At 40.3% G+C, this 27676-nt stretch overlaps 1 protein-coding gene across 1 annotated transcript in view; it reads right to left on the bottom strand.

The window, feature by feature from the left end:
- Positions 1-16212: 16212 nt before the first annotated feature.
- LOC310785521 (major histocompatibility complex class I-related gene protein-like) overlaps positions 16213-27676 on the bottom strand; it is a 49752-nt gene continuing 38288 nt past the window's right edge. Inside the window, exons 8-12 of the mRNA XM_083646637.1 lie at positions 24630-24713; positions 21398-21496; positions 19756-19773; positions 19462-19543; positions 16213-17686 (exon numbers count right to left, since the gene is read on the bottom strand). Of these exons, the coding sequence (XP_083502763.1) occupies positions 19488-19543; positions 19756-19773; positions 21398-21496; positions 24630-24713 (257 nt within the window). The 3' untranslated portion in view covers positions 16213-17686; positions 19462-19487. The remainder of the gene's footprint in view (positions 17687-19461; positions 19544-19755; positions 19774-21397; positions 21497-24629; positions 24714-27676) is intronic.

Genomic DNA, 27676 nt, shown 5'->3' with positions numbered 1-27676 from the left:
AAAGCAGATGAGAGGGCGGCTGGAGTGGCGGTATTTTCTGGGGAGATCCAAGTTTCGGTAAGTGCAAGAAAGTGAAGTGACATTTTAAAACGTGACGCACGGTGATGACGTAGCACTGAGAGGACGTGCAGCACCTGGCTCCCGCTCCAAACATTTCTAAAACAAACCTGTCTACCTTTTTCTATAATATTTGGCGATTGTTTTCCGGCGAAAGATAAAGAAACATGCCGGACCCCGACAAAGGTAAAGCCGCGAGATTCACCAGAACGACCCTTCAAACTGCGAGCACCGAGTCCCAACCCGGTGTAGCTAACGCAGCTAACTTAGCTTCTGTGCTACCGGAGCTTATTGAAGATATTACCAACAAAGTCGCGGCGGTACTTGATGAGAAACTGTCTAAATTCTCTGAGACACTAGACTCTATCACCGCACGGCTAGAAAGAGATGGCACTCGAATGGAAGAAGTGGAATCTCGCATTTCTAATGCCGAGGACGATATATCCACCATGAAATCTCAGCTAGCCCGGGCAGAGAAGACCATTACCATGCTAACCCACAAGATTGAGGACCAAGAGAATCGTAACCGACGCGATAACATCAGGATCTTCGGACTACAAGAGGGGATTGAAGGACGAGATCCCCTCGTTTTCTTTGAAACATGGATACCTTCTGTGCTGGGACTGGAAACCAAGAGGGGCGTCATCAAGCTGGACAGGGCTCACCGTGCGCTCGGTCGGCCACAGTCAGGTAACGCTAACCAAGGCAAGCCTCGTGCAGTTATTATAAAGCTGCACAACTATACGGATAAGAACAGAATTCTCACAGCCTTCAAATCCAAGCAGCCTCAGTCACACGGTGGGCAAGAGTTTACTATCCGCTCTGACTTCTCAGCCACTGTTATTCAACAAAGGAGATGCTTCAACGATGTGTGTGGTCAACTGATAAAGAGAAAAATACGGTTTCGTATGGCCTACCCTGCCACCCTCACGTTTACATATGAAGATAAAAACTTTGTTTTCACAGATGCAGGAGAGGCTCAGGGAGCCGTGGACGGTTTGAAGGACACAAGGGGGAAATGATTTGCCAAAGCGGGTCTATATAGGTTAGGCCCACTGCAAGACTAAATAATAACTAAGTATAACCTACATACATATGTCTAGTTTTCTTTTCTATGGTAGACATACTGAACCATTTGGACTGCAAAGGCATGATCAATTATTATTTAATTTTCATCTTACAATCTGCTCCTCGGACGTTTGGAGGTAATCCCTTATATAGAAAGACGAATACAAATGTTGTGAGCTAGATTATAATTTTGATCTTGTCCTCATGGTCTTGTCCTTATGGTCTTGTCCTTATGGTCCTTATATCCTATAGGTCTTTTTTTTTTTTTTTTTTTCTTCCTTATGCTTACTCAAAGCTATCCTGAAATATAATTATATAATGGTGGAAGAAATAACCTCCCACCTTGTAACTTAAACAATTATTAGAAACTTTGAAGGATTAATTGTTTTTACCTCCTCGCCTTTTCTTTGTTTTTGTTTGTTTGTTTGTTTTTCTTTTAATTCATTTTTTTTTTTTTTTCTTTTTTTTTTTTTTTTTTCTTCTTCTTTCTTTCTTTCTCTTTTCTTATTTTTATTATCCTTGTTTAATTTTAGGAGGTCTTGTTTAATGTAAGCATGATGAATGTAATTCTTAAATTTGTTATAGCATATAGGAGCGGGAGGGAGGGGGAACTGCTAGTGGGGACGGCGCTTCATGGACGGGATTTTGGACTACATTATCCTTGTGTCGTGGATTGGAACTGTTCTTGTCTGGCTTCGCGGACTTCGTCCACTCAGCATCACGTGCCTTAGTTTAGGGGGAATGAGGTGTTTTTTTTTTCCTTTTAGAGTTTATGTGTTGAGGGGAGCTCTGTTTAGAGGGCACCTGTGTATGGTATTTCAGTTAGTGTGTTTTGTTTTGTTTTGGTTCTCAGACTGTCTCTCCACCGCTGCTCTTATAAACTACAGTATGCCCGGCAAACTATATTTCATCAGCAGACTCAGTATTACTTATTTGATTGTTACATAAAGTTATGAGTACAACTAAAATAATTTCAATTAATGTAAAAGGGGTCAATCATGTTATAAAGCGCAAGAAAATCTTAACATGGCTAAAAAAAGAAAAGACTCATATCGCATTGCTGCAAGAGACTCACTTGACTGATGCGGAACATGAGAAACTTAAAAGAGAATGGGTGGGTCAAATTTATTTATCCTCTTTTTGCTCCAGTCGGAGAGGGGTTGCTATACTCATAAATAAGAACACCCCCTTTAACCTTGAAAAATGTGTGAAAGATGCAGAGGGCCGATATGTGCTGATAAGGGGCACCTTGTATGGGGAGCACATTATGATCGGCTGTGTTTATGCACCAAATGTATTTACGAGTTCATTTTATTCTAAAATTACAGCTGATGTCTCTTCTTTGTCAACTCCTATTACTATCTTAGGAGGAGATTTTAACTGTGTGTTAAACCCAGAGATGGACCATAAACCATCCCTAAAGTCGCCACCCTCTAAAAGGGCAGTATTTACTAGGGAACTGTGTACAGATTTAAGTTTGTTTGATGCCTGGAGGGTGTTATATCCGAAGGAAAGAGACTTTACTTTTTTTTCAAATCCCCACCAAAGCTTCTCACGTATAGATTATTTTTTTACTTCTAGACAGGTATTAGATAGACTGGAGGAAGGTGGTATAGGAATTCGTACCTTATCTGATCACTCTCCCATTCATATAACTCTTTCTCCACCTTTCCGTGAGGCGAGCTCTTACCAGTGGCGTCTTAATCCTTCTCTCCTGAGCAGCCCCCCTTTCATAAAATACATTAATGAGCAATTCGAAGCCTATATGGTGACCAACGATGTTGAGGACATAAGCCCATCAACCTTATGGGAAGCCGCCAAGGCTTACTTAAGAGGTGTAATAATCTCATATTGCGCAGCTAAAAAAAGAAATACTTTAAAGGAACAACTGAGGCTGGAAAAAGTGCTGGCTAATCTGGAAGCTGAACTTAAACAACATCCTTCTAGAGACCTTTCTGGGAGAGTTGATGCTGCCAGATCAGCTTTGGATGAGCTTCTAACACAAAAAGCTGAATCGTTAATGTTTTTTGCGAGACACAGGCTTTATGAAATGGGGGACAAGCCAGGCCGCCTACTGGCACGTCTTGCTGCAGGGAAACAAGAACTGAACGCTATCTCCTCCTTGGTCGATGCCACCGGCAGTAAACAATTTGAAACTAAAAAACTTTGTAATATTATGTTGGAATTTTATAAAAAATTGTATACATCAGAGTCTGATGCCTCTTCAGAGGAGATAGACAAATTCTTAGAAGGAGTGAAACTGGCTTCATTGAAACAGGAAGATAGGGATGTACTCTGTAGGCCAATAACTAAAGGGGAACTACTTGAAACTATTCAATCTTTACAGAGTGGTAAAGCTGCGGGACCTGATGGCTACGGCCCAGAATTTTATAAAAAATTTAGTAAATTGGTAGCAGATCCACTACTTCGTATGTATAGAGAATCCTTTGAGAGGGGATTTCTCCCCCCAACCTTATATTCTGCTAATATTTCTCTTATTCTTAAGAAAGGTAGACCTGCTGACTTATGCGGTTCATACAGACCAATTAGTTTAATAAGTGTGGACAGTAAATTACTCTCCAAGCTTCTTGCAAGAAGGTTGGAGATGTTGTTGCCTAAAATAATTAATTCAGATCAGACCGGATTTATAAGAAGTAGATTATCATATGCAAATATGCGGAAATTGTTAAACGTCATCCAGTATACAAATGAGACTAGGAGCGAAGGATTAGTTATATCGCTCGACGCCGAAAAGGCGTTCGACAGAATAGAGTGGCCTTATTTATTCAAAGTCCTGGGAAAATTTGGTATGGGGGAAACATTCACTGAATGGGTCAAACTAATATATAAGTCACCTGAGGCTAGTGTGGTGGTCAACGGTACCCGCTCTCCGTCTTTTCAGCTGGGTAGATCGACCCGCCAGGGGGATCCGCTTTCACCTTTATTATTCGCCGCGGCTATTGAACCGCTTGCAGAGGCGATTAGAAACAGCCCTAACATATCGGGTATTAAAATAGGGGAGAATACCTTTAAAATAGTTTTGTATGCTGATGATGTCTTACTTTTTATTTCAAATACGGAAAGATCTGTACCCGCTGTTTTGTCAATAATTGAAACATTTGGACGGGGATCAGGATACAAAGTTAACCTTGACAAGTCAGTAGCAATGCCCCTAGGGCAGTGGTTCCCAACCTTTTCCAACTCAGGGCCCACTTTTATGTCTCAAAAATGTTCGCGGCCCACCTCCGACCCCATAAATACAAAGGCCATATAATGCGTTCTCAGAGCACTTTTTTATTGAAAATTGAACATAAATGACTGAACTGAATACAGGAGAAACATGTTGGAAGCTCCACAGTCACTAACACAGCACCTGTAACATGTTGCAACACCTTCAGTATTACAGTTTTCAAGGAGCTGTCCACACACACACACACACATACACACGCACACACACACACACACACACACACACAGACACACACACACACACACACACACACACACACACACAAACACACACACACACACACACACACACACACACACACACACCAATCATTCAAGGAGCTGTCCATCAGCACCAAACAGATGTCAGAAATGACAAGCAAGGGGCTGTCTGTAACAGGCTAATTAACAAATGATTAATAAATAACGGTATCCTTCAACAATGGAAAAATGCATTCTCATAACAATTTGACATCCAATATCAGATCCAAACAAAATCCAAATATCAGAAGAAAGCCCATTAAATCGATAGGGTTACAAATAAACACAAACCCAATATAAAGATGATGTAAAGATGAAACTTCAATTCAAGCAAAAGCAATAACATCAAAGAAACAAAAATCATACTTTTTCAAGTATGATTTTTCAAAATCTTTCAAAAAAATTTTTTTTTTTTTTTTTTCAAAAATCATACTTTTTTGGAAATGATTTGGCGGCCCACTTGCAATACCTTCGCGGCCCACCAGGGGGCCGCGGCCCACAGGTTGGGAATCACTGCCCTAGGGAGCACTACTGAACCACCTACTACTATAAATTTCCCCTTTCGATGGTCCACAACAGGACTGACCTACCTAGGGATAACGGTCTCTACCAACTTGAAGGACATGTTTAAGCTGAACTTTGCCCCTGTCTTAAAAAAAATTCAAAACGATATTATTAGATGGATGGATCTCCCGATCTCATGGATTGGCAGAGTCAATCTGATTAAAATGAATGTTCTTCCCCGTTTACTACACCCAATGCAAATGCTTCCTTTATGGATCACGAGGCAGATGGTTAAGGGCCTACAGAGAGATCTCACAAAGTTCATATGGCATGGTAAAAGACCAAGGTTAAAAATGAAGACATTGCAACTTCCTATAGAGAGGGGGGGGTTAGGACTTCCTAATGTGTTGTTTTATAATTGGGCCTGTCATGCTCGTATTATATCTGACTGGATTCAAAGCTATTTTAAGGGGGATAAAGCCCATATGGATGAATGGTGTTGTGCACCCTCAAACCTCCTTAGTCTATTAACCGGTGATAAAAAGCAGATTTCAACCAACATCAGATATAACCCAGTGATATACAACACAATCAAGGTCTGGAGAGAGATGGTGACCTATACAGGGAGGAAGGGGTTTTCATCTGCTCTGACTCCTATAATTGGTAATAAGACCTTTCCCCCAGGTATCGGCAACAGCATATTCGATCTATGGCATAAGAAAGGGATTAGAGTTGTTGGTGATTTATTTTCAGAAGACACTTTAATGTCATTTACACAGATTAAAACTAGGTTTGGTATACCAGGCACACATTTTTTTTGCCTTTCTGCAGGTTCGCCACTTTGTACAAACAGACATCTCATTACCCTCTGAGGGTACATTGGTTAGTCCCCTGGACACATGTCTAACAGGGTTTTCAGGAACCAAAGGTTTCATTTCTTATTTTTATCAAGCGTTGGATTCATGGAACAAACATAATATTGAGCATGTTCAGTCAGTATGGGAGAGAGATCTGGGGATTAAGTATGAAACAGATGACTGGGCTGAGTGCATTTCTGCTTGTCATAAAACATTTGTCTGTAATAAATTTAAGGAAACCCAATATAAAATCTTACATAGACAGCACAGAACACCGCACATTCTTAACAAATTTGATCCTGATAGATCCCCTTTTTGTAATAAGTGCAAAACAGAGATTGGTACGTACCTGCATTGTATGTGGCAATGCCCCACCATTTGTAACTTCTGGTCATTAGTGACAAAGGAATTAAATTTGATTTTTGTAACCAGAATTGAAAAAATACCTGGTTTGTTTCTGCTTAATCTGCCTGATAAGAACATGCCACTTACGGCTTCTAATTTACTGCTCTTCCAAAAGCTTGTTTTCTTGGCTAAAAAGTGTATTCTTTTCAACTGGATCACGGACAAGCCTCCCACAGTCACCCAGTGGTACCAACAAATATTTAAGGTTTTACCAATGGAGAGACTTTGTGCTAGGGCCAAGGGTGACCTAAAGATCTTTAACAAGATATGGAATCCTTTGACCAATTACCTGCCAGACGATCTCCTCGCTCTTATGCAGGGAGACAGTTAATTTTGGGGCCTTCGGGGCGAACACATGGGACATACTCTGTTCCATACCAGTCCAGTTGAGAAGAAAACCATGTTTGTGCATCTTCGATTTTTTTGATTTTGTTTTTTTTTCTTTGCCGGTGCTTATCAGGGATTTATGACATCAAGTGGTGTAAAAGGGATTCCATTATGAACCAACATGGACTTGGTGGTATACACTATATTATCTCTGCGGTATGAAGGTGATTGTACAATATGAATCTAAGCAGTTGCATACATTGTATTATCTCTGCTGTATGAATGTGATTGTACAATATGAATCTAAGCAGTTAGAAATGATCTTAGGGCTGGGGGGACAGGAAGGACCTTTTTTCTTTTTTCTTCTTTTTTTTTTTTTTTTTTGTTTGTTTGTCTTGTTTTGTTTTTTAGGATGTTGATTGCTGTTTTTGTTGTTTTGCTTTGATTGTCTTGTTTAAAAAAAAAATGAATATTAGGGGAGTATTGAGACTACAGATGTTTCTGTACCACTGTCATGAAATTATACTGTTTGAACTGCTTCCCTGATTTTTTGTCTAAAATAAAATATATAAAAAAAAAAGAAAGTGAAGTGACTGAGAGAGGGCGTGAGCTGATATTATTTCCGGTTTATTGACAGCTGACTGGCAGTTCCAGAGACCTCCCTCAATATTAAAAAAGTTGTTACCAATATAATATCAACCGGTGTTAGAGAGCTGATATTGTTGGCTAAGCCTGAGTGGTTTAGAGAAGGATTAACTTCATAACTAATATCTTGATAACCACTAATAATACCGTTAGGCCTTCCTCTCTGTAACAACCGGTCCAGAGCCGTATAATAGAAGAGTTCTTACATCTCCATTCACTCCAATGGACCAGTTTTTTTCCAGGAAGTAGAAAGTGGAACTCTTCAGTAAAAAAAGCAGCACTGTCGAGTTGCATCAAAATAGACAGTGTTGTACTTTGAAAGGGTTTTTCATCCCTTGAAATGAATCAAATTGTACATTATCTGCTTTATTTTAGCATGCAAAAGTAGCGCGAGACCCATTCCTGGCTGTTCATTGGCTAATGATTCTTGCATTTTGGTCCTCCGCTGACGCCACTCTCTTACTAGAGGACACTAAATCGGTCTAGTTTTTGTTCATTGTCACATGATCCTCACCCTCCAATGGAAGCCCTTGAATCTGAACCAATGATGACGCCTCAATCAAAGGTGACAGCCAGGATGGTGGTCTGTGGGAGACAAGTGGGGAAAAAAGTGATGTGCTGGTGATTATTGTGATGTAGCCTAGAGTCCAGTGATACTCAACTGGCGGCCCCGCGGGCGCCCGCTCTGAATTGTAGCCTATAGAGAACAGTGGAACAACGATCAAGTCATTATTCAATACATTCTATAGCCTATAGGCTAATTGTTCTTGTCAATTTGCTGGGGACCCCCTGGAATGCCCCCTGGTGGGCCCCGGACCCCACATTGAGATATGAAGAAATGTGATATATTTATATTATCATTTTTCAGCATTTTTTACAGGGCGACACATCCACTCTGACGTCTCACTGCTTTGTATTCATTCAACCAGGCCACAGTTTAAGCTATGAATGCTGGGATTTAGAGTCCTGTGTAGTTTTGGTGAGGAGGATAACTGAAAACGAAAGTAAATTGTACCCAGCTCTCTTTGGTGAAATTTAAAGAACACACTGGCCCAAAAGGTAACATTTAAACATTTCCTGATACAAAAACACATTTAGTAGTGTCGACTCGAGTGAATAACTTCAGGTTGTTTAGGTCATAATAATAATCAGGTAACTTGGGCTATAGACATAACCTGTTCATCCGCGACATTAATGACAATTTAACGCGGGATCGTGTCGTAGGACATCAGCAGGTGAAGATACAGTGACCTTGATGTACTCACCCCTGTGCTGACTGCTTTTATTTGTGAGTGCTGTAGTGTCGCTCCATTTTCACTCCAAAGAGAAAGAAACAGAGAGGAGAGAGGTGACGCTTCACACAGCGACCTCAGGCGCACCGAGGCGCAGCAGACCGTCTGAGCGCAGCACAGTCACATCCACTATGGCGCTATCAAGTGTCCTCGAAAGCCCAACAGCGGGGTTTAATTTCGACAACGCGGCAAGGTTGAGTTTCTTCATGTTTCCATCAATAACACAGACTATAACAACAATCAGCGAATAGAAATTAAACTATTCTCCAGTTGTCTAAACATCATTAATTAATGGACGTTATTCAGAGTGCTAGTCTGGCTCTATTTTGTGTCACACTTTACATTTAGGCCTTATAACCTCTGTGAATCAATGACAGGATCACAATAACACTTTGTCAGCACTGAATATGATAACATGGTGAGATCTTTGGGCAGCATGCAGCTAGCTGTATTAACACAGTAATAACACAGTGTTATCATGTATTTCCAACACTTCCCATCGGTTAATAAACATTAATTAAGGAGTTCCTTCCAAAATGATATAAATGTATGTGTACCATTTTTGAATTGAAGTCGTAAAAAGTATTCCCGTATAGGAGTATTTGGAGAAAAGAATGGAGAATTCACTTCTTCAGGTCCACTGGGCAATCCCTATAGCTGAGGACATCCAGTATGGCCGCTAGAGGAATTATGTCACCTGAAATGTTGTTCAGTTTGTGACTGATTGACCTGAGAAACATCGCCCTCTCTGGTGTCCTGTAGCACCACTCACTGACTGTTGTTTAAAAATACAGGCTAAACATTTTGAGACAATAAGGTCAACAGTAGCCTACCTATAGGTCATTGTACCAGTTGTCAAATATGTCAAATCTATCCCACCTGTCCAGAGTCCTACTTTTCAAGATCTTACACTTAACACTATGAGATGTGAGAGTTGGTGAAAGGCTCAAATGTGACAATATTCCCCCAATATTGTCTCAACCTGTCAGATGAAAGGAGGGTCAAGGCTGGTTAATGATGTTTAGACAACTGGACCTTCATGAAATTAGTCTTCTTTGCTTATACTTGTGTTATCCATACTGGTACGGTGGTGCAGTGGTAAGCGCTGTCGCCTCACAGCTCGAAGGTCCTGGGTTCGATTCTCACGCGGAATGGGCGCTGGAGTTGTGACCCCCCATATCTTCAGTGTCTACTGCCCAGGTGGGCTATCTCGTCGAAAGGGCCTTTCTGTGTGGAGTTTGCATGTTCTCCCCGTACCCCCCAGGGGGTTCCTCCGTACATAACCCCCTACTAAAAACATGCAGAAGATCGTCATCCGACCAGTGACGACAACATCTGAAGATGGTCCAATAAAGGTCCCTGGGCGCTGGAAAGAAATAGCGACCACTGCTCCTGGCCTGCCCCCTGGAGGAAAGGACAAGCCTGGATGGGTCAAATGCAGAGGACATATTTCACCGGCCACCGTCAGCATGAGTGTGTGTTGTGGCCCCATGCATGTGTTGTAGTGTGTTCGTGTGACAATAAAGATGGGCTGCCGTCTGAAATCGTGTTTTAATCGATTTAAACAATACAGTTATTTAGTTCTGCAGTTAAGACAAACATGGTTCAATGTACAGTAGCATTGTAACAGAATACCACACACATCTCCAAATAAAGACAGTTTTCAACTCACTGCTCTGTCCTGTAATGATTAAGTTGTACTTATATTGCTTTATGATATCAAGTGTCAGGTACAACATTCATAAGAGTGAGGTGACACATGGGGAGAAAGCAAAGCATTGCAGCCACTGAGAAAAATATGTTAAAGTTTGAAATGGAATATGTCAAATTTAAACTGAATAGTTACAGTGTTTCAGGTCCTTATCCCTGCTTACTATTAGGAGGAGCATGATTTAGAATAAGAATGTTAAAAATAATGTTGGTAAGTGTTGTGATATATAAAACTGGTAGTAATGTTTTAGGTGTGTCACCTGATTGTTGTAACCTTTGGTATATTAATATGGCTGCTGGTGACATGTGATCACAAAGTAACACTAACAGGAAGTACCAAACCTTATCCAACAATCTGCTCTGCTCCAAACTAACAACCGTCAAAAATGTTTCCCAAACCTGTTTGTGTTTGGTGTCATTGCCATAGCTACCAAATTCCTATAAATTACCTCACTCATTACGTTCACCAGAATCCTCAAGAAACTGGGTTTTAATATTATTATATTGTGTATAAGCCAGTGGTTCCAAAGTGTGGTTCAGGGGGTTTCCACGCTGTCCCACATCACGCAAAATGAGGAAGTGACAACATGTTATATACTGTTCTGATCAGAGGTTTCACTCTCCACTCAAATAGTGATTTTGTATTTGTACATGTTTTAGTATTTGTACATACTATACATACTATTACTGTATATAAATTACTAAATAAATATATATAAAATATATATAAATATATATAAATTACTGCTATAGTACTATAGTTATTACTACTATAGTTTTCAAGAAATCTGTGGCAGTGAAAAAATGATTAACAATACAATACAACACAAAACAGGATATGAAATTAACTGTAAAAGCAACAACAGCTGTGATGTCATCTGTTTCCAGGCAGAACTCGGCACCACAGGTTTTCCCCAGAGAAACAAGTCAGTCAGCTTCACCCTCATAGGTCTGTCTAGTCTGGCTCTATTTTGTGTCACACTTTACATTTAGGCCTTATAACCTCTGTGAATCAATGACAGGATCACAATAACACTTTGTCAGCACTGAATATGATAACATGGTGAGATCTTTGGGCAGCATGCAGCTAGCTGTATTAACACAGTAATAACACAGTGTTATCATGTATTTCCAACACTTCCCATCGGTTAATAAACATGTTATTACAATGGAGTAAAACAAATGTTGTAGCACTTTTCACTGAACTGCTGAAGTTACTTAATTGCCTCAATTAAAAGTAGACAGAACTACAATAAACAGTTGAGTTTTCTATTCAGTTGTTCTTTCAAATAGAGGACAGTTGTCTCAAAATCCCCAAAAGCTGTCTAAAGACATGGGGGGGTAGTACAACTACGAGGATTTTGAAGTAGGGGGACATAGTGAGAAATGTACATTGTAATAATATAATATTTAACTTACACCACATTATACATTATTGTTAAATACAAATCATCATAAAGGACCTGGTGGAGTGAGGGAATTTGAGAAATTACCTGAGAGGCATCATCTTAAACACTAAACACTAGCACAACATCTGACATAGTGATGTCATCGGTTGCCAGGTAGGATTCAGTGAGACAGGTTCTTCTCAGGGGAAAACCAGAGGACCGACCTGGGCCTGATGTAAGCTGATCTGAGACCTGCCGAGTCTGTCAGGTCTGTAAATCTGATGTGCTAGTTATTGGTCCTGGGTCAGAACTGTTGGTCTAACTTGTGATAGCCTACTTGTGCAAATTCAACACTGTATTTTCCTGACTAAAATGTGATTACAAGACACACATCATAATATGTATGGATAAAAGACACATTTAAATGAAAAGGCTGCAGGTTACAGTAAATAACCAGTGATATTAGCATATGAGGTGGACAGTTAATCTGTTAAACAGGTAAATATATAAATGATGTGTATTTGATTTAGTTTGTGGTTGTAACCTGAAGATTTCCCTCAGTGAGTAACTGGACCGGTCTATGATCATCTCAATCTGCTGTCATACAAGGTGTTGAACTAACAGAACTTTAAGTTTAAGAAATGAATCAATCGTGTTTGACAGTTTACCCTTTGTTGTCATTCAGTCTTTACAGTCAAACACCGACATGTCAGAAGCACATTCATGACATGTAAGTCTCAGTAGCAACAGTGGGTTCTCCTGCTGCAACATTCACATTATAGTCTCACTTATATAAGGAAAATGATACTTGGGATAAACAAAAAAAGAAAGAAACACACCAGACTTTTGGTCTATTGGGACTTTATTGAAAAGCCAAACAGCAGTACAAAAGGAATGCATCAGCAGTGCAATTTAATTGCACATTCATTTCAGTAATCCAAACCAGAACATGTTGTGAGCGTCCTGAATCATCCTCTACGTGTTCAGAAACTCTACAAAGAGCCAAAATACCACATCCCTAAATTAATTTGGCCGACAGTAAAATCAGAACATAACTTATTAAGCATTTCTATTCAGTATGTACAGTACAGTATCTAAAGAGAAAAACTCTCACATCACATCCTACTTTAAATTAAGGCAGGTCAAATTGTTTACAGTAAATCATTTTACTGTAATTCAGCAAAAGATCAAATATACAAATTAATTTATTTTTGCATGGGAGAATACAATTCAACAAGAGCTGTAGATTTTACCACACTTTGCATAAAAAACAAAATATTTACATAACTGGAAAAATAAATCTCACACTGACATCCTTTTGGCCAAATAAGCAGTGTGTGCGTGTGCGTGTGCGTGTGTGTGTGTGTGTGTGTGTGCCGCAGTGTGCTTGTGCGCGCGTGCGAGTGTGTGTTTGTATTATCAACTTGAAATTCCAGCATGGCATAATTCCAGGCAAAACGTTTCCAATAAAATCACACTTTATGGTCACAAAGGCGGTAATTTTGCGTCATCGGCCGTTTTACGCTGGAATAGCAAAGCCCTATTGTGGGCGTATCGGCCCGCGGCGCTTGCCGTCATCTCGGTGCAAACCTCCATATAGGCGTGTTTATGCCCAAAACAGTATTCACAAGTGTGAGATCATGTCCAGTCCACTCCCCTTAAAAGACACAGTCACGTCTGTGACAGCAGCTTCTTTCTTGCTGAGTGCCGTGGGCAAGGAGAGAGAGAGAGAGAGAGAGAGAGAGAGAGAGAAAAGAGAGAGAGAGAGAGAGGGGCGAGGGGAGAGAGAGAGAGAGAGAGAGAAAAGAGAGATGGGGAGAGCGAGAGAGGGGGAGAGAGAGAGGGCGAGAGAGAGAAAAGAGAGATGGGGAGAGCGAGAGAGGGGGAGAGAGAGAGAGAGAGAGAGCGAGAGAGAGAGGGAGAGAGAGAGAGAGAGAGAGAGGGCGAGAGAGAAAAGAGAGATGGGGAGAGCAAGCGAGGGAGAGAATTGGAGGATGAACCAGTTTGGATTCAGATAAACCATTAGAAACAAACGAAAATTGGTGCTGATGGAACGATTTGAAACACACCAAAGTGAATATCCCCATGTCCCAAAGCGTGCGCTTACTGTAATTAGTCGTTTCGTTCATATAGGCTATAAATACACATTTAAAAATATTGGTTTCTTTAATAGGGTAGGGGTGTGTGAGATTTTAATTCTAGCCTATTTCAATAGCCTATGCCAGAATTATATCAGAATTGTCCACTCGGCTTAAGCTATGGTGCAATTGCAAGGAAAGAGGTTACTGTATAGCCTACTGGCCGGCACAACTTTCTCAAAAGCAATCTACTGTTACTTCACACCACAGACCTGTATGGCCGGGAATTATGTAGCCTAATAAAACCATGACAAACTAATTCTCATTTTTAAATCAAGGTGTGTTTTTTCTGCAATATAGTTAATATATAGTTGTAAAATCAACATGGCTTTCTGAGGAGGGAAGACTGTGTGCGTGTGTGAGGTGTTGGAGAGAGAGTAACATCCATGCGATGCCTAATGCATCCAAGCAAGGATTTCCTGCACTTCATGGAGAATACTGTGTGCGCCTCATAGCTCTCAGGTGTAGTGGATTTTTTTGTGTGCTAAGACCTGCTATTAGGTGGCGTTCAAATTGAGAGCACCCAAGGCCATTTTTTTTAACACATTGCGCTGGAACGCCTATTTTGGCACGGGCAACGCCCAAACCTCTGTTTACGCTCGGAACATGGCGATGGTATCTTCGCCAGAGCACAAAATGACACTTGCGGGAGGCAGATGATAGGCTAAGAGGTGCACGGACACGCCTGGGCCACGCCTTAGCCTACACCTGTGTTTGCGCTTATTCCATAGCTTAACACATTGAGTGCCACAGCGCTTCAGTAAAATTGTCTGCAGCCTGTGCCAGATTCACTTCCATTCAGTTGAAAACAGCTATAGAATTTTTTCTATTAGGGCTATATTGATAGGGCTGGACTTTAATGAAACATTGAACACTCCTGCTTCTTCCAAAGAAGAAATTTTGTTTCTAGACAGTTCCATTATGAAATGACAGCCTTTGAAAAAAGTGCACTTTCAAGGGTTTTCTGTCGTTTTTTTTTACTTTCCAAGATATGGGGCTCTATTCTCCCACAGGCCATCGGCGCTATTACGGGCCTTAACCGCAAAAAAACGTGCCTTGCGCCTGTTTCGGCAAGATAGCAATAGGCTTTAGGCTGCCAAATGCGCTTTAGGCCGAATGGGCGTGGCGCAGTCCCAAAGTGGGCGTGTCGGCGCTAAATACCAGCCTAGTGATATCTTGGGACCTGGCCTACATTTAGCGCTTTGCGCTTTTGAAAAGCAGGCCTATTCTGTGCCTTCACTGCTTCTTCTCTGTCACCCTTCTCTCTCTCTCTCTCTGAGTTCCCAGCATGCATTGTGTTTCTTCATTTCGCTACTAAATAGCCACCAAATGAGCCAAAATAGATATAAAAGGTAGTTCTAAATTAATGTGTAATGGTAACACAGCCTGCCATTGTCAACATTTCAATATTGGACCAAATAAAACATTGAAATTAAAACACCACCCTATGTGAAACATATATGTCCTCCTGGGCCTATATATACCCCTTGTCGAGTTAACGTGATTTAGAGAAGTAACAGCGGAACGCGCTTCGGAACGCGCTTCTAATGGCATCTGCTATACTGTGATGTCCCTCCAATAACTTGGCCCTATTTCACATTTAGTTTTACAATAAAAACACATTTATGCAATGACTTGACATAATGTAGGGTATATTTATGTGCATCATCCTTCCTGCAGCAGGCGAGAGAAAATTATATCTTTCTGGACAAACTTTCACCAATCTAATAGGCTATATTTTTCTAGCTGATGCATAGAACATTATTTTCACTTTGATCTTGCTATAGTGTAGCGTATTTACATGCTTGCAGTATTTAAACTGCAGTTAGATTGGTTTGAGAAGCATCATAATATGGAATAATAGCCGATATATGGAGACAGACGGGATGAAGGGAGGTGGGGGGGGGGGGGGATCAGAGGCTTGGGTTTCGTCTGGTTTTGCGGGACCAGTGGAATTGGAGCTAAAAAGGCAAGCGTGCGATTCGTTTATTGCACTTATCCAATGAGCATGACGGTGCATAATTTTACGCCTAAAAGGCGTGGTTGTAATGCTTTGGGCTGCATCTAGCGCCAGCACGATGATATCAAGTGCGCCTGTCCACGCCCACTGCTTTGATCTGCGCCTGCCGCTCGGCCTAGAAACTGCGCCGATGCAACGATAGGGGCCATAGTCCCTTTTATGAATACCTTTTGCACTCTAATTTCGAGCACATTCACTGACTCTGGCTGGTGTTTTCTGATGTGGTGGCGTGTGGTGTGGTTTTTGTGCAGCCTGCGTGCCCCCCCCCCCCCTCTCCCCCCCCCCCCCCCCCCCTCTCCACCTCTGAGCTGCGGGCTCCTCCCCACACGCACAGTTTGTTTTCTGAGACTCGTTTTTGCCCCGGACGAATCCCAGCGCGCATCAAGGAAATGCCAAACGCGACTGAACGAAAAGGCTTGGCCGTTCGGCTTCGGATGCTGGCTTTCAGGCAGGGAATCGTGTGCAGATAGATAGAAGCATAAGAGCTCAGTTGTGAGCGCGGATGCAGCCGAGCCCACTCTCCGCTGTAGACAGAGCAATATATACGGCTCTGGCTGAAGCATGATCGGTTTCCACTTTGATCACGTCTTTTCCCTGCTTTCTCCTGTACAAAGTAAAGGATCTGAGGTGGGTGGCGCAGCTTCCGTGTCGATGTTTAAGGTGGCGCCGTGTGATCCCTTGAAGGGATTCATGCTCACTGGCTAGGTACGACCTTAAACAGCAGAATTATGGAATAATATGAATTATGATTTTAGGACGTGCACAGACGTCCTTGGCACTGAACGTTACTTTTTTTTAGGACGTGCACAGACGTCCTTGGCACTCAATGTGTTAAGACGCAGGGAAGATAGCATAAGAAGTGCGCAGACGATAGCGCCGTACGACGATAGGGCCCTATGTTTATAACTACAACAATAACAATAGTTTTGTGTCAAATGAATGTTCAAACCTAGAAATCAAAACCCAATCAAACCATGTGTCTAACATTCCTCCCCTTAAATTTATTGCCAAAATTTTCTAAAAGCAGATTTTCCATCAGCAAAAAGTTGCTCTCTCTCCCAATTTGGTCACAAGTTGGTCAAAAAAAGAAAATCAATGCATAAAAACCTAAAAATATATATATAATAAATCCCTGTTTATTTTAGTGTAAAGAATTACAGGTACATTTTAAGAATATGTTTTCACATAGGGTTATCTCAGCTACCATCAAACAAATGATCTAATCTACTGTCTGTAATTGTGCATTACAATTGATGGCAACTCTGCAATTCTCTATATTCAAGGCCAAGGGTACTGAAAATAGTTTACCATAATATCATTTAAAACTATTTAGTGATGAATACAGAAAGCATGAATAGATCTTTAACTTGCTCCTGAAACCTGGTACCTCTTAGCCTTCACAAGTGCATCACATTGGATTGAAGGACTTCTCAGTGCATCCTGTGGGCCAGATTGGACCCTCTGGTGGACTGGTTCTGGCCCCTCGGCCGCATGTTTGACACCCCTGTTTAAATGGTTTAGGAGGGTTTCCATTCTCCATTTATTTTTTATGAAGGAAATGCTTTTTCATTTTAATTTGGTGTCTTAAAACCCAATCAGTAATCAGCTATTTAACTATGTATGATGCTCCTGTTGTTTGTCTGTATGTGCACTGGATTACTGAACTTTTTTGTCATCTGAAACTTCCCAATGATTCATGAATGATTAATAACCCACTTATTCCCAGTTTACAGATGGAAGGGTGAAAGTGACAGCGCCCCTTCTGGCTCCAGTGCGCAATTGATCCCTAAAGAGACAGAAATAACAATGAGATAGCGTATAAAATACTTCAGTAGCACATAAACTACATCAAATCATTACCTAAGGGAGCTGGGGCTCTGTCTGTTTGTTTGTTTGTTTGTTTGTTACTCTGACTGTCCCATTGATGACATCGTCAGTGATGTCATAAATTCACTCACACACACACACACACACACACACACACACACACACAACGGATACAATACTCATTTGCAACAGGTATCGATAGTATCAATAAGTATCAATACTTAAAATTTGAAACGGATACAATACTCATTTACAACTGTATCAATATCAGCAGTGCTTTCTCTTAATGAAAAATGAAACATACCACTGATTTCGCCCTCCTTGTCATTGGTGGGTATCTTTTGCTTCAACAAGCTCAAAGTGTTCTGATAGGCTGATGACTAGAGCAGGTGTAATCTGCTGTGTTATGATAGGCTGATGACTAGAGCAGGTGTAATCTGCTGTGTTATGATAGGTTGATGACTAGAGCAGGTGTAATCTGCTGTGTTGTGATAGGCTGATGACTAGAGCAGGTGTAATCTGCTGTGTTGTGATAGGTTGATGACTAGAGCAGGTGTAATCTGCTGTGTTGTGATAGGTTGATGACTAGAGCAGGTGTAATCTGCTGTGTTGTGATAGGCTGATGACTAGAGCAGGTGTAATCTGCTGTGTTGTGATAGGCTGATGACTAGAGCAGGTGTAATCTGCTGTGTTATGATAGGCTGATGACTAGGGCAGGTGTAATCTGCTGTGTTGTGATAGGCCGATGACTAGAGCAGGTGTAATCTGCTGTGTTATGATAGGATGATGACTAGAGCAGGTGTAATCTGCTGTGTTGTGATAGGCTGATGACTAGAGCAGGTGTAATCTGCTGTGTTGTGATAGGCTGATGACTAGAGCAGGTGTAATCTGCTGTGTTGTGATAGGCTGATGACTAGAGCAGGTGTAATCTGCTGTGTTATGATAGGCTGATGACTAGAGCAGGTGTAATCTGCTGTGTTATGATAGGTTGATGACTAGAGCAGGTGTAATCTGCTGTGTTGTGATAGGCTGATGACTAGAGCAGGTGTAATCTGCTGTGTTGTGATAGGTTGATGACTAGAGCAGGTGTAATCTGCTGTGTTGTGATAGGTTGATGACTAGAGCAGGTGTAATCTGCTGTGTTGTGATAGGCTGATGACTAGAGCAGGTGTAATCTGCTGTGTTGTGATAGGCTGATGACTAGAGCAGGTGTAATCTGCTGTGTTATGATAGGCTGATGACTAGAGCAGGTGTAATCTGCTGTGTTGTGATAGGCTGATGACTAGAGCAGGTGTAATCTGCTGTGTTGTGATAGGCTGATGACTAGAGCAGGTGTAATCTGCTGTGTTATGATAGGCTGATGAGTAGAGCAGGTGTAATCTGCTGTGTCGGGTCAAAGTTTTGAATGAGTTTTATCAGGCCTAGATTATGGAGAAGCGTGCATCTGTCTTTGTTTATTCTTTATGCCTCTTGATGTGTTGTTGTCATCCCACCTATGTTTGTTTTTTATGTGTCATACTCAACATCTTTGCAAATGAGTCTCGTCCTCAATTAATTTTCGAGTTTAAATAAAGATTGAATGAATCTACATCTGTCCTTCTGACTTGCAGTGAATTGATAAAATTATAACATCCAACTAATGTTCCCTTGGATCAAATGTAAGTCAACTTTGTTCAGTTCAGATGTGAATAGTGCACAAATCACCTCTTTGTCTGCACATAGAACATCACTTACTGTGTGTAACTTGATCCATTTGGCAATCAGGCGTCTGGATTGAGTTTCTCAGAAAGCTCAGAGCAGATTTCAGAAGCTGAAGCTGAAGATCAGAAACACACTATCATCACTTTTCTTTATAAACAGACAATGATGGAGGAAGAAGTCCTGAAAAGCATTTGCATAATATCAATACCTAGAAAGCTTTCTCAACTGTAGCAATAAAATGCAGCGAGGTAGCCAAGCTATCACTGATGTATAAGAAGAGTGCAAGTCACATCAGATGAAGATCAAGTAAAAACACATTCTACTTACAAGATCGAGGGTTTTTGGCTGAAATAAAGAGAACAGACAAAATGACTCAAGTTGTCACAGTTGTAAATGACAGATGCCCCCATATTTAACCAGTTTTCTCCCCAATTATAGAGAGCCAAAGTGAACGTCACTTCCTGCCTTTCTCTGTGCACCAGCATCTGACAAGATATTAATGGTGGTGAACGGAGAGAGACGTTTTTTTTAATGTTTGCCAATGTAAAAGATAACTTTGCAAGTCAAGAAAGTCACAGTTTGTGGTAAAACTGTGGCACTAGAAGTTATAAATCAGAAAGATGACGCACAACCAGTCACATAACTGACGTCTCTCCCACCACTCCATGTTGTTGATGGTGTGACGTGTTGTGCGACACCAGAGATGTAGTCGATTGACAAAACTAAACGTTACGTTTCAGTTTCAGGACAAACTGTGACTTTCTTGACAAGCAGAGTTATCTTTTAAATTGACACATTTGACATGTACAATTCAAACGAGATAAAAACAGTATCTTTCTGTACAGTGAGCCACTCTGTGGACGGGATAAAAAAGTAACGTCTCTCTCCGGTCACTACCATTCATATTTAAGACGCTGGTGCACAGAAAGGCAGTAAGCCACTCTCTATAACACTCAGTGTACAGTAAGTCACTCTGTATAACACTCAGTGTACAGTAAGCCACTCTGTGTAACACTCAGTGTACAGTAAGCCACTCTGTATAACACTCAGTGTACAGTAAGTCACTCTGTGTAACACTCAGTGTACAGTAAGTCACTCTGTATAACACTCAGTGTACAGTTAGTCACTCTGTGTAACACTCAGTGTACAGTAAGTCACTCTGTGTAACACTCAGTGTACAGTAAGTCACTCTCTATAACACTCAGTGTACAGTAAGTCACTCTCTATAACACTCAGTGTACAGTAAGCCACTCTGTATAACACTCAGTGTACAGTAAGACACTCTGTATAACACTCAGTGTACAGTAAGACACTCTGTATAACACTCAGTGTACAGTAAGTCACTCTGTGTAACACTCAGTGTACAGTAAGCCACTCTGTGTAACACTCAGTGTACAGTAAGTCACTCTGTGTAACACTCAGTGTACAGTAAGCCACTCTGTATAACACTCAGTGTACAGTAAGTCACTCTGTATAACACTCAGTGTACAGTAAGTCACTCTGTGTAACACTCAGTGTACAGTAAGTCACTCTGTATAACACTCAGTGTACAGTAAGTCACTCTGTATAACACTCAGTGTACAGTAAGTCACTCTGTGTAACACTCAGTGTACAGTAAGTCACTCTGTGTAACACTCAGTGTACAGTAAGTCACTCTGTATAACACTCAGTGTACAGTAAGCAACTCTGTATAACACTCAGTGTACAGTAAGACACTCTGTATAACACTCAGTGTACAGTAAGCCACTCTGTATAACACTCAGTGTACAGTAAGCCACTCTGTGTAACACTCAGTGTACAGTAAGCCACTCTGTATAACACTCAGTGTACAGTAAGCCACTCTGTATAACACTCAGTGTACAGTAAGCCACTCTGTATAACACTCAGTGTACAGTAAGTCACTCTGTGTAACACCATCAACTTAACAACCTAAAATGTAAATGTCAAAAAATCCTTTAGAGTTCCTCACCTTTCTTCTTTTTGTAAAGTTTGACTCCAATGGCAGCAATGATGATGACAGCAAGAACAACCACCACAGCAATGATGGAGATGGTCACACCACCAGGCACTGTTGAGAACATAAATAAAAAAATAAAAAAATAAATACATAAATAAATAAAAAAATAAAAAAATAAAATAAATAAAATAAATAAATAAATAAAATAAATATTAAATCAATCAAAGAAAGGGCCTGCACATGATGAAGCTGATGTTGGTTTGCTGCTGTCTATGAAGATGGACCTGAGGTACAGCTGAGTTACTGTATTACAGCATCATCTCATCTGTATTAGTTTAGCTGTTATGATTATGAAGGTATCTGCAGGTTTCAGAAGACATTTTTAATACAGTGAATTTTAGACCCATTTAAAAACCAAAATAGAGAAACAAAGCTGACAAAACAGCCTTTTCCCAACTACACATAAAGACAGTTCTGAATGTATAAAGGGACAGTGTCAGGAAAAGGACAACAGGAAATGAAATGTTAGCCAAGTTTATAAGCAAAGTTAATGAAGTAGACACAATGAAAAAAAACATATTGCATATAATACTATTAGCTTTATTCTGTATCAGTGTAAGGGTGGACAGACAGTCACTGCATGGTGAAAAAACATACTGCATTTAGGACATTATAATACTTTCTAAGAATTTAGGTTTAAATAATTTATTTTTTAGAGTTTTTCAGGCTTTTAAAGAATGCAGATATCCTGTCAGGGTCACATGATCTGAACAATGATCCTGGAATGAGTTTAAATCTGATCTAAGTTTAACTTGTTTTAATATCTTAACATGTTTAACCTGAAATTCACAGCATATCTTTCTATGCAAGTCAGACTTAGTTTAACCATGTGACATGACAGTTTTATGACTGTAGGCAGATTGTCTTAAAGTTGGATTTAAGGCTCAGCCCATCGTATGAGAAACTGGAACTTGGAGGAGGCTATAGGACGAATCAGCGTGACGTCACTTGACACCCAGAAATGCGGAAACCTGCGGCAGTTAATATAGTATGAGTTGTGTCAAACAAACGTTAATATCTCAAAAACTATACATCACATCACTTATATTTTGACATTCTGAGTGAGAGCAGAAGTAGCTCCAGCACCAGCATCTGAAAAAATATCAATGGTGCTGAACGGAGAGACGTTTTTTTTGTATCCCGTTTGAATTGTGCCACGGGGGTATCATGTTTGCCAATGTAAAAGATAACTCTGCAAGTCAAGAAAGTCACAGTTTGTGGTAAAACTGTGACACTATAAGTTATAAATCAGAAAGATGACGCACAACCAGTCACATGAGTGACGTCTCTCCCACCACTCCATGTTGTTGATGGTGTGACGTGTTGTGCGACACCAGAGATGTAGTCGATTGACAAAACTAAACCTTACCTTTCAGTTTCAGGACCAACTGTGACTTTCTTGACTTGCAGAGTTATCTTTTAAATTGACAAAATGTACATGTGTACCCTGTGACAAAATTCAAACGAGATAAAAAAGTAACGTCTCTCCGTTCACCACCATTCATATTTTTTCAGACGCTGGCGCACAGAGAAAGGCAGGAAGTCACGTTCACTTTGGCTCTTTATACTTATACCAGTGTACAGTGAGTCACTCTGTATAACACTCAGTACAGTAAACCACTCTGTATAACACTCAGTGTACAGTAAACCACTCTGTATAACACTCAGTGTACAGTAAACCACTCTGTATAACACTCAGTGTACAGTAAGCCACTCTGTATAACACTCAGTGTACAGTAAGTCACTCTGTGTAACACTCAGTGTACAGTAGTGTATAACACTCAGTGTACAGTAAACCACTCTGTATAACACTCAGTGTACAGTAAGCCACTCTGTGTAACACTCAGTGTACAGTAAGCCACTCTGTATAACACTCAGTGTACAGTAAGCCACTCTGTATAACACTCAGTGTACAGTAAGCCACTCTGTGTAACACTCAGTGTACAGTAAGCCACTCTGTATAACACTCAGTGTACAGTAAGTCACTCTGTGTAACACTCAGTGTACAGTAGCCACTCTGTATAACACTCAGTGTACAGTAAGCCACTCTGTATAACACTCAGTGTACAGTAAGCCACTCTGTGTAACACTCAGTGTACAGTAAGCCACTCTGTATAACACTCAGTGTACAGTAAGTCACTCTGTGTAACACTCAGTGTACAGTAAGCCACTCTGTATAACACTCAGTGTACAGTAAGTCACTCTGTGTAACACTCAGTGTACAGTAAGCCACTCTGTATAACACTCAGTGTACAGTAAGTCACTCTGTGTAACACTCAGTGTACAGTAAGTCACTCTGTGTAACACTCAGTGTACAGTAAGTCACTCTGTGTAACACTCAGTGTACAGTAAGTCACTCTCTATAACACTCAGTGTACAGTAAGTCACTCTGTGTAACACTCAGTGTACAGTAAGTCACTCTGTGTAACACTCAGTGTACAGTAACACTCTGTATAACACTCAGTGTACAGTAGCCACTCTGTATTCACCTTATTCACCACGCCCACTTTTTCTCTCTTCCGCGTTCAACACAAACGTATTTGTTCTTCCGGTTCAGCGCTAGTTGCCTTCTGTGGCTAATATCAGCTGCTAGTTAGTTATGTTATATGGCAGTAAAATGCCACTGAATGACCAAATTGATATAACTTTTAACCATTTCGAGTAACACTGTTTCCATACGGATCACCAGCGTTAGTTTGTTGTTTATAACGTGGCTATTCATAACGTTTTCTATCTCGGATGCGTTATTTCGAATCGCACATAGGTTACGCCTGGCGCAAACTATGTGGGTTTCAGGACGAAAAAGTAACGTCATCTTTAGATCACAATATTCCTGGAATGCAAGTTTAACTAAACAGTTACATATCCTCTGCATTCTACATAAAATTAAGATATTACGGGTTGCTTTATTTTGTATGTTACATACGTATTGGCCAAGATATGTTACTTTATGGGGGAGTAATTCTGCCAGTTTAGATGCGGAGTGTGCGCAGCCATCTTGCCTGCGGAGTTTTTGGCAAGTCAAAACGGAAATACTATTACAAAATGACGTAATGCGGAAGCGTCCATGTGTGGGCAAAGAATAAGGTGAATAACACTCAGTGTACAGTAAGCCACTCTGTATAACAGCATCAACGTAACGCCTAAAATGTAAATGTAAAAAAAATCCTTTAGAGTTCCTCACCTTTCTTCTTTTTGTAAAGTGTGAATCCAGTGGCAGCAAGGATGATGATGACAGCAATGATGGGGATGGTCACATCAGCAGGGACTGATGAGAAGATAAATAAATAAATAAATAAATAAATCAATAAATAAATAAATCAATCAATCAATAAATCAATAAATCAAAGAAAGGGCCTGCACATGATGAAGCTGGTGTTGGTTTGCTGCTGTCTATGAAGATGAACCTGAGCTACAGCTGAGTTACTGTATTACAGTATAATCTCATCTGTATTAGTTTAGCTGTTATGATTATGAAGAGTATCTGTAGGTTTCAGAAGACATTTTTAATACAGAGTGAATTTTAGACCTATTTAAAAACCAAAATAGAGAAACAAAGCTGACAAAACAGCTTTTTTCTAACTACACATAAAGACAGTTGTGAAGCTATAAAGGGACAGTGTCAGGAAAAGGACAACAGGAAATTAAATGTTAGCAACGTTTATAAGCAAAGTTAATGAAGTAGACACAATGGAAAAAAAACATATTGCATATAATACTATTAGCTTTATTCTGTATCAGTGTAAGGGTGGACAGACAGTCACTGCATGGTGAATAAAAACACTGCATTTAGGACATTATAATACTTTCTAAGAATTTAGGTTTAAATAATTTATTTTTTAGAGTTTTTCAGGCTTTTAAAGAATGCAGATATCCTGTCAGGGTCACATGATCTGAACAATGATCCTGGAATGAGTTTAAATCTGATCTAAGTTTAACTTGTTTTAATATCTTAACATGTTTAACCTGATATTCACAGCATATCTTTCTATGCAAGTCAGACTTAGTTTAACCATGTGACATGACAGTTTTATGACTGTAGGCAGATTGTTGGATTTAAGGCTCAGCCCATCGTATGAGAAACTGGAACTTGGAGGAGGCTATAGGACGAATCAGCGTGACGTCACTTGACACCCAGAAATGCGGAACCCTGTGGCAGTTAATATCAGTGTTTCCCACAGGATTTTGAGTATTTGTGGTGGGGGACCGCAGCCCCCCTAGGGGGGTGCGGGGGCATGCCCCCCCGCAAGATTTTTTTAAACATTTTAAAGTAAAATGCATGAATTTGGTGTACTTTGAGAAAGCTTAAGAGCAAAATTAAAAGGCTAGATCTATGAAGAACATGTCATCATTACTGTGCTGTGGGTTTACAATGACAAACTAAATTTCTCCCTATAGGTCAGGGATACTCAACTTGCTTTGCCACTTTCGTGAAATGATAGAAGGCGAGGGGCCAGTTAATAAACAAACAATATACATTTTTCTGTAGCGGATTGTAGGTTTTTGGGGTGTCAGCCGGAGTTTAGGCTGACAGTGTTGTGCACACCGGATAGTTAGTTAGGTTAAGTTAGTTAGGTTAAGTACATACATAAGTGCCTGGGTAGTGAGCAGATGGTGGTATTTGACAATTTAGCAGCTAAATCATAGATTATTGAAAGATATTCCATATTCCAGACTGAAATGCTATAACAGAAGTATTGGCCAGAATGACATGAACATTTATTGGACACTTATTCAGCGGATATCTTGCATGTTGCGTTCAGGTGCACTGTAAAAAAAAAAAAAAAAAAAAAAAAAATTTTTTTTTTTTTTGGTCAATTTTTTTTTTTTTGGTCAAAATATTATTGTGGCGGCCCGCCACAAATTCCTTTATGTATGGGAAACACTGAATATAGTATGAGTTGTGTCAAACAAACGTTAATATCTCAAAAATTATACATCACATCACTTATATTTTGACATTCTGAGTGAGAGCAGAAGTAGCTCCAGCACCAGCATCTGAAAAAATATCAATGGTGCTGAACGGAGAGATGTTTTTTTTGTATCCCGTAATGAATTGTGCCATGGGGGTATCATGTTTGCCAATGTAAAAGATAACTCTGCAAGTCAAGAAAGTCACAGTTTGTGGTAAAACTGTGGCACTAGAAGTTATAAATCAGAAAGAGGACACACAACCAGTCACATAAGTGACGTCTCTCCCACCACTCCATGTTGTTGATGGTGTGACGTGTTGTGCGACACGAGAGATGTAGTCGATTGACAAAACTAAACCTTACGTTTCAGTTTCAGGACAAACTGTGACTTTCTTGACTTGCAGAGTTATCTTTTAAATTGACAAAATGTACATGTGTACCCTGTGACAAAATTCAAACGAGATAAAAAAGTAACGTCTCTCCGTTCACCACCATTCATATTTTTTCAGACGCTGGTGCACAGAGAAAGGCAGGAAGTCACGTTCACTTTGGCTCTCTATACTTATACCAGTGTACAGTGAGTCACTCTGTATAACACTCAGTACAGTAAACCACTCTGTATAACACTCAGTGTACAGTAAACCACTCTGTATAACACTCAGTGTACAGTAAGCCACTCTGTATAACACTCAGTGTACAGTAAGTCACTCTGTATATCACTCAGTGTACAGTAAGCCACTCTGTATAACACTCAGTGTACAGTAAGCCACTCTGTATAACACTCAGTGTACAGTAAGCCACTCTGTATAACACTATAGTGTACAGTAAGCCACTCTGTATAACACTCAGTACAGTAAACCACTCTGTATAACACTCAGTGTACAGTAAACCACTCTGTATAACACTCAGTGTACAGTAAACCACTCTGTATAACACTCAGTGTACAGTAAGCCACTCTGAATAACACTATAGTGTACAGTAAGCCACTCTGTATAACACTCAGTGTACAGTAAGCCACTCTGTATAACACTTATTGTACAGTAAACCACTCTGTGTAACACTCAGTGTACAGTAAGACACTCTGTATAACACTCAGTGTACAGTAAGCCACTCTGTATAACACTCAGTGTACAGTAAGTCACTCTGTATAACACTATAGTGTACAGTAAGCCACTCTGTATAACACTCAGTGTACAGTGAGTCACTCTGTATAACACTCAGTACAGTAAACCACTCTGTATAACACTCAGTGTACAGTAAACCACTCTGTATAACACTCAGTGTACAGTAAGCCACTCTGTATAACACTCAGTGTACA

This window comes from Poromitra crassiceps (genome assembly GCF_964638095.1).
Source record: "Poromitra crassiceps genome assembly, chromosome: 11".
Taxonomy (NCBI): domain Eukaryota; kingdom Metazoa; phylum Chordata; class Actinopteri; order Beryciformes; family Melamphaidae; genus Poromitra; species Poromitra crassiceps.
This window is presented reverse-complemented; position numbering and strand designations above follow the sequence as displayed.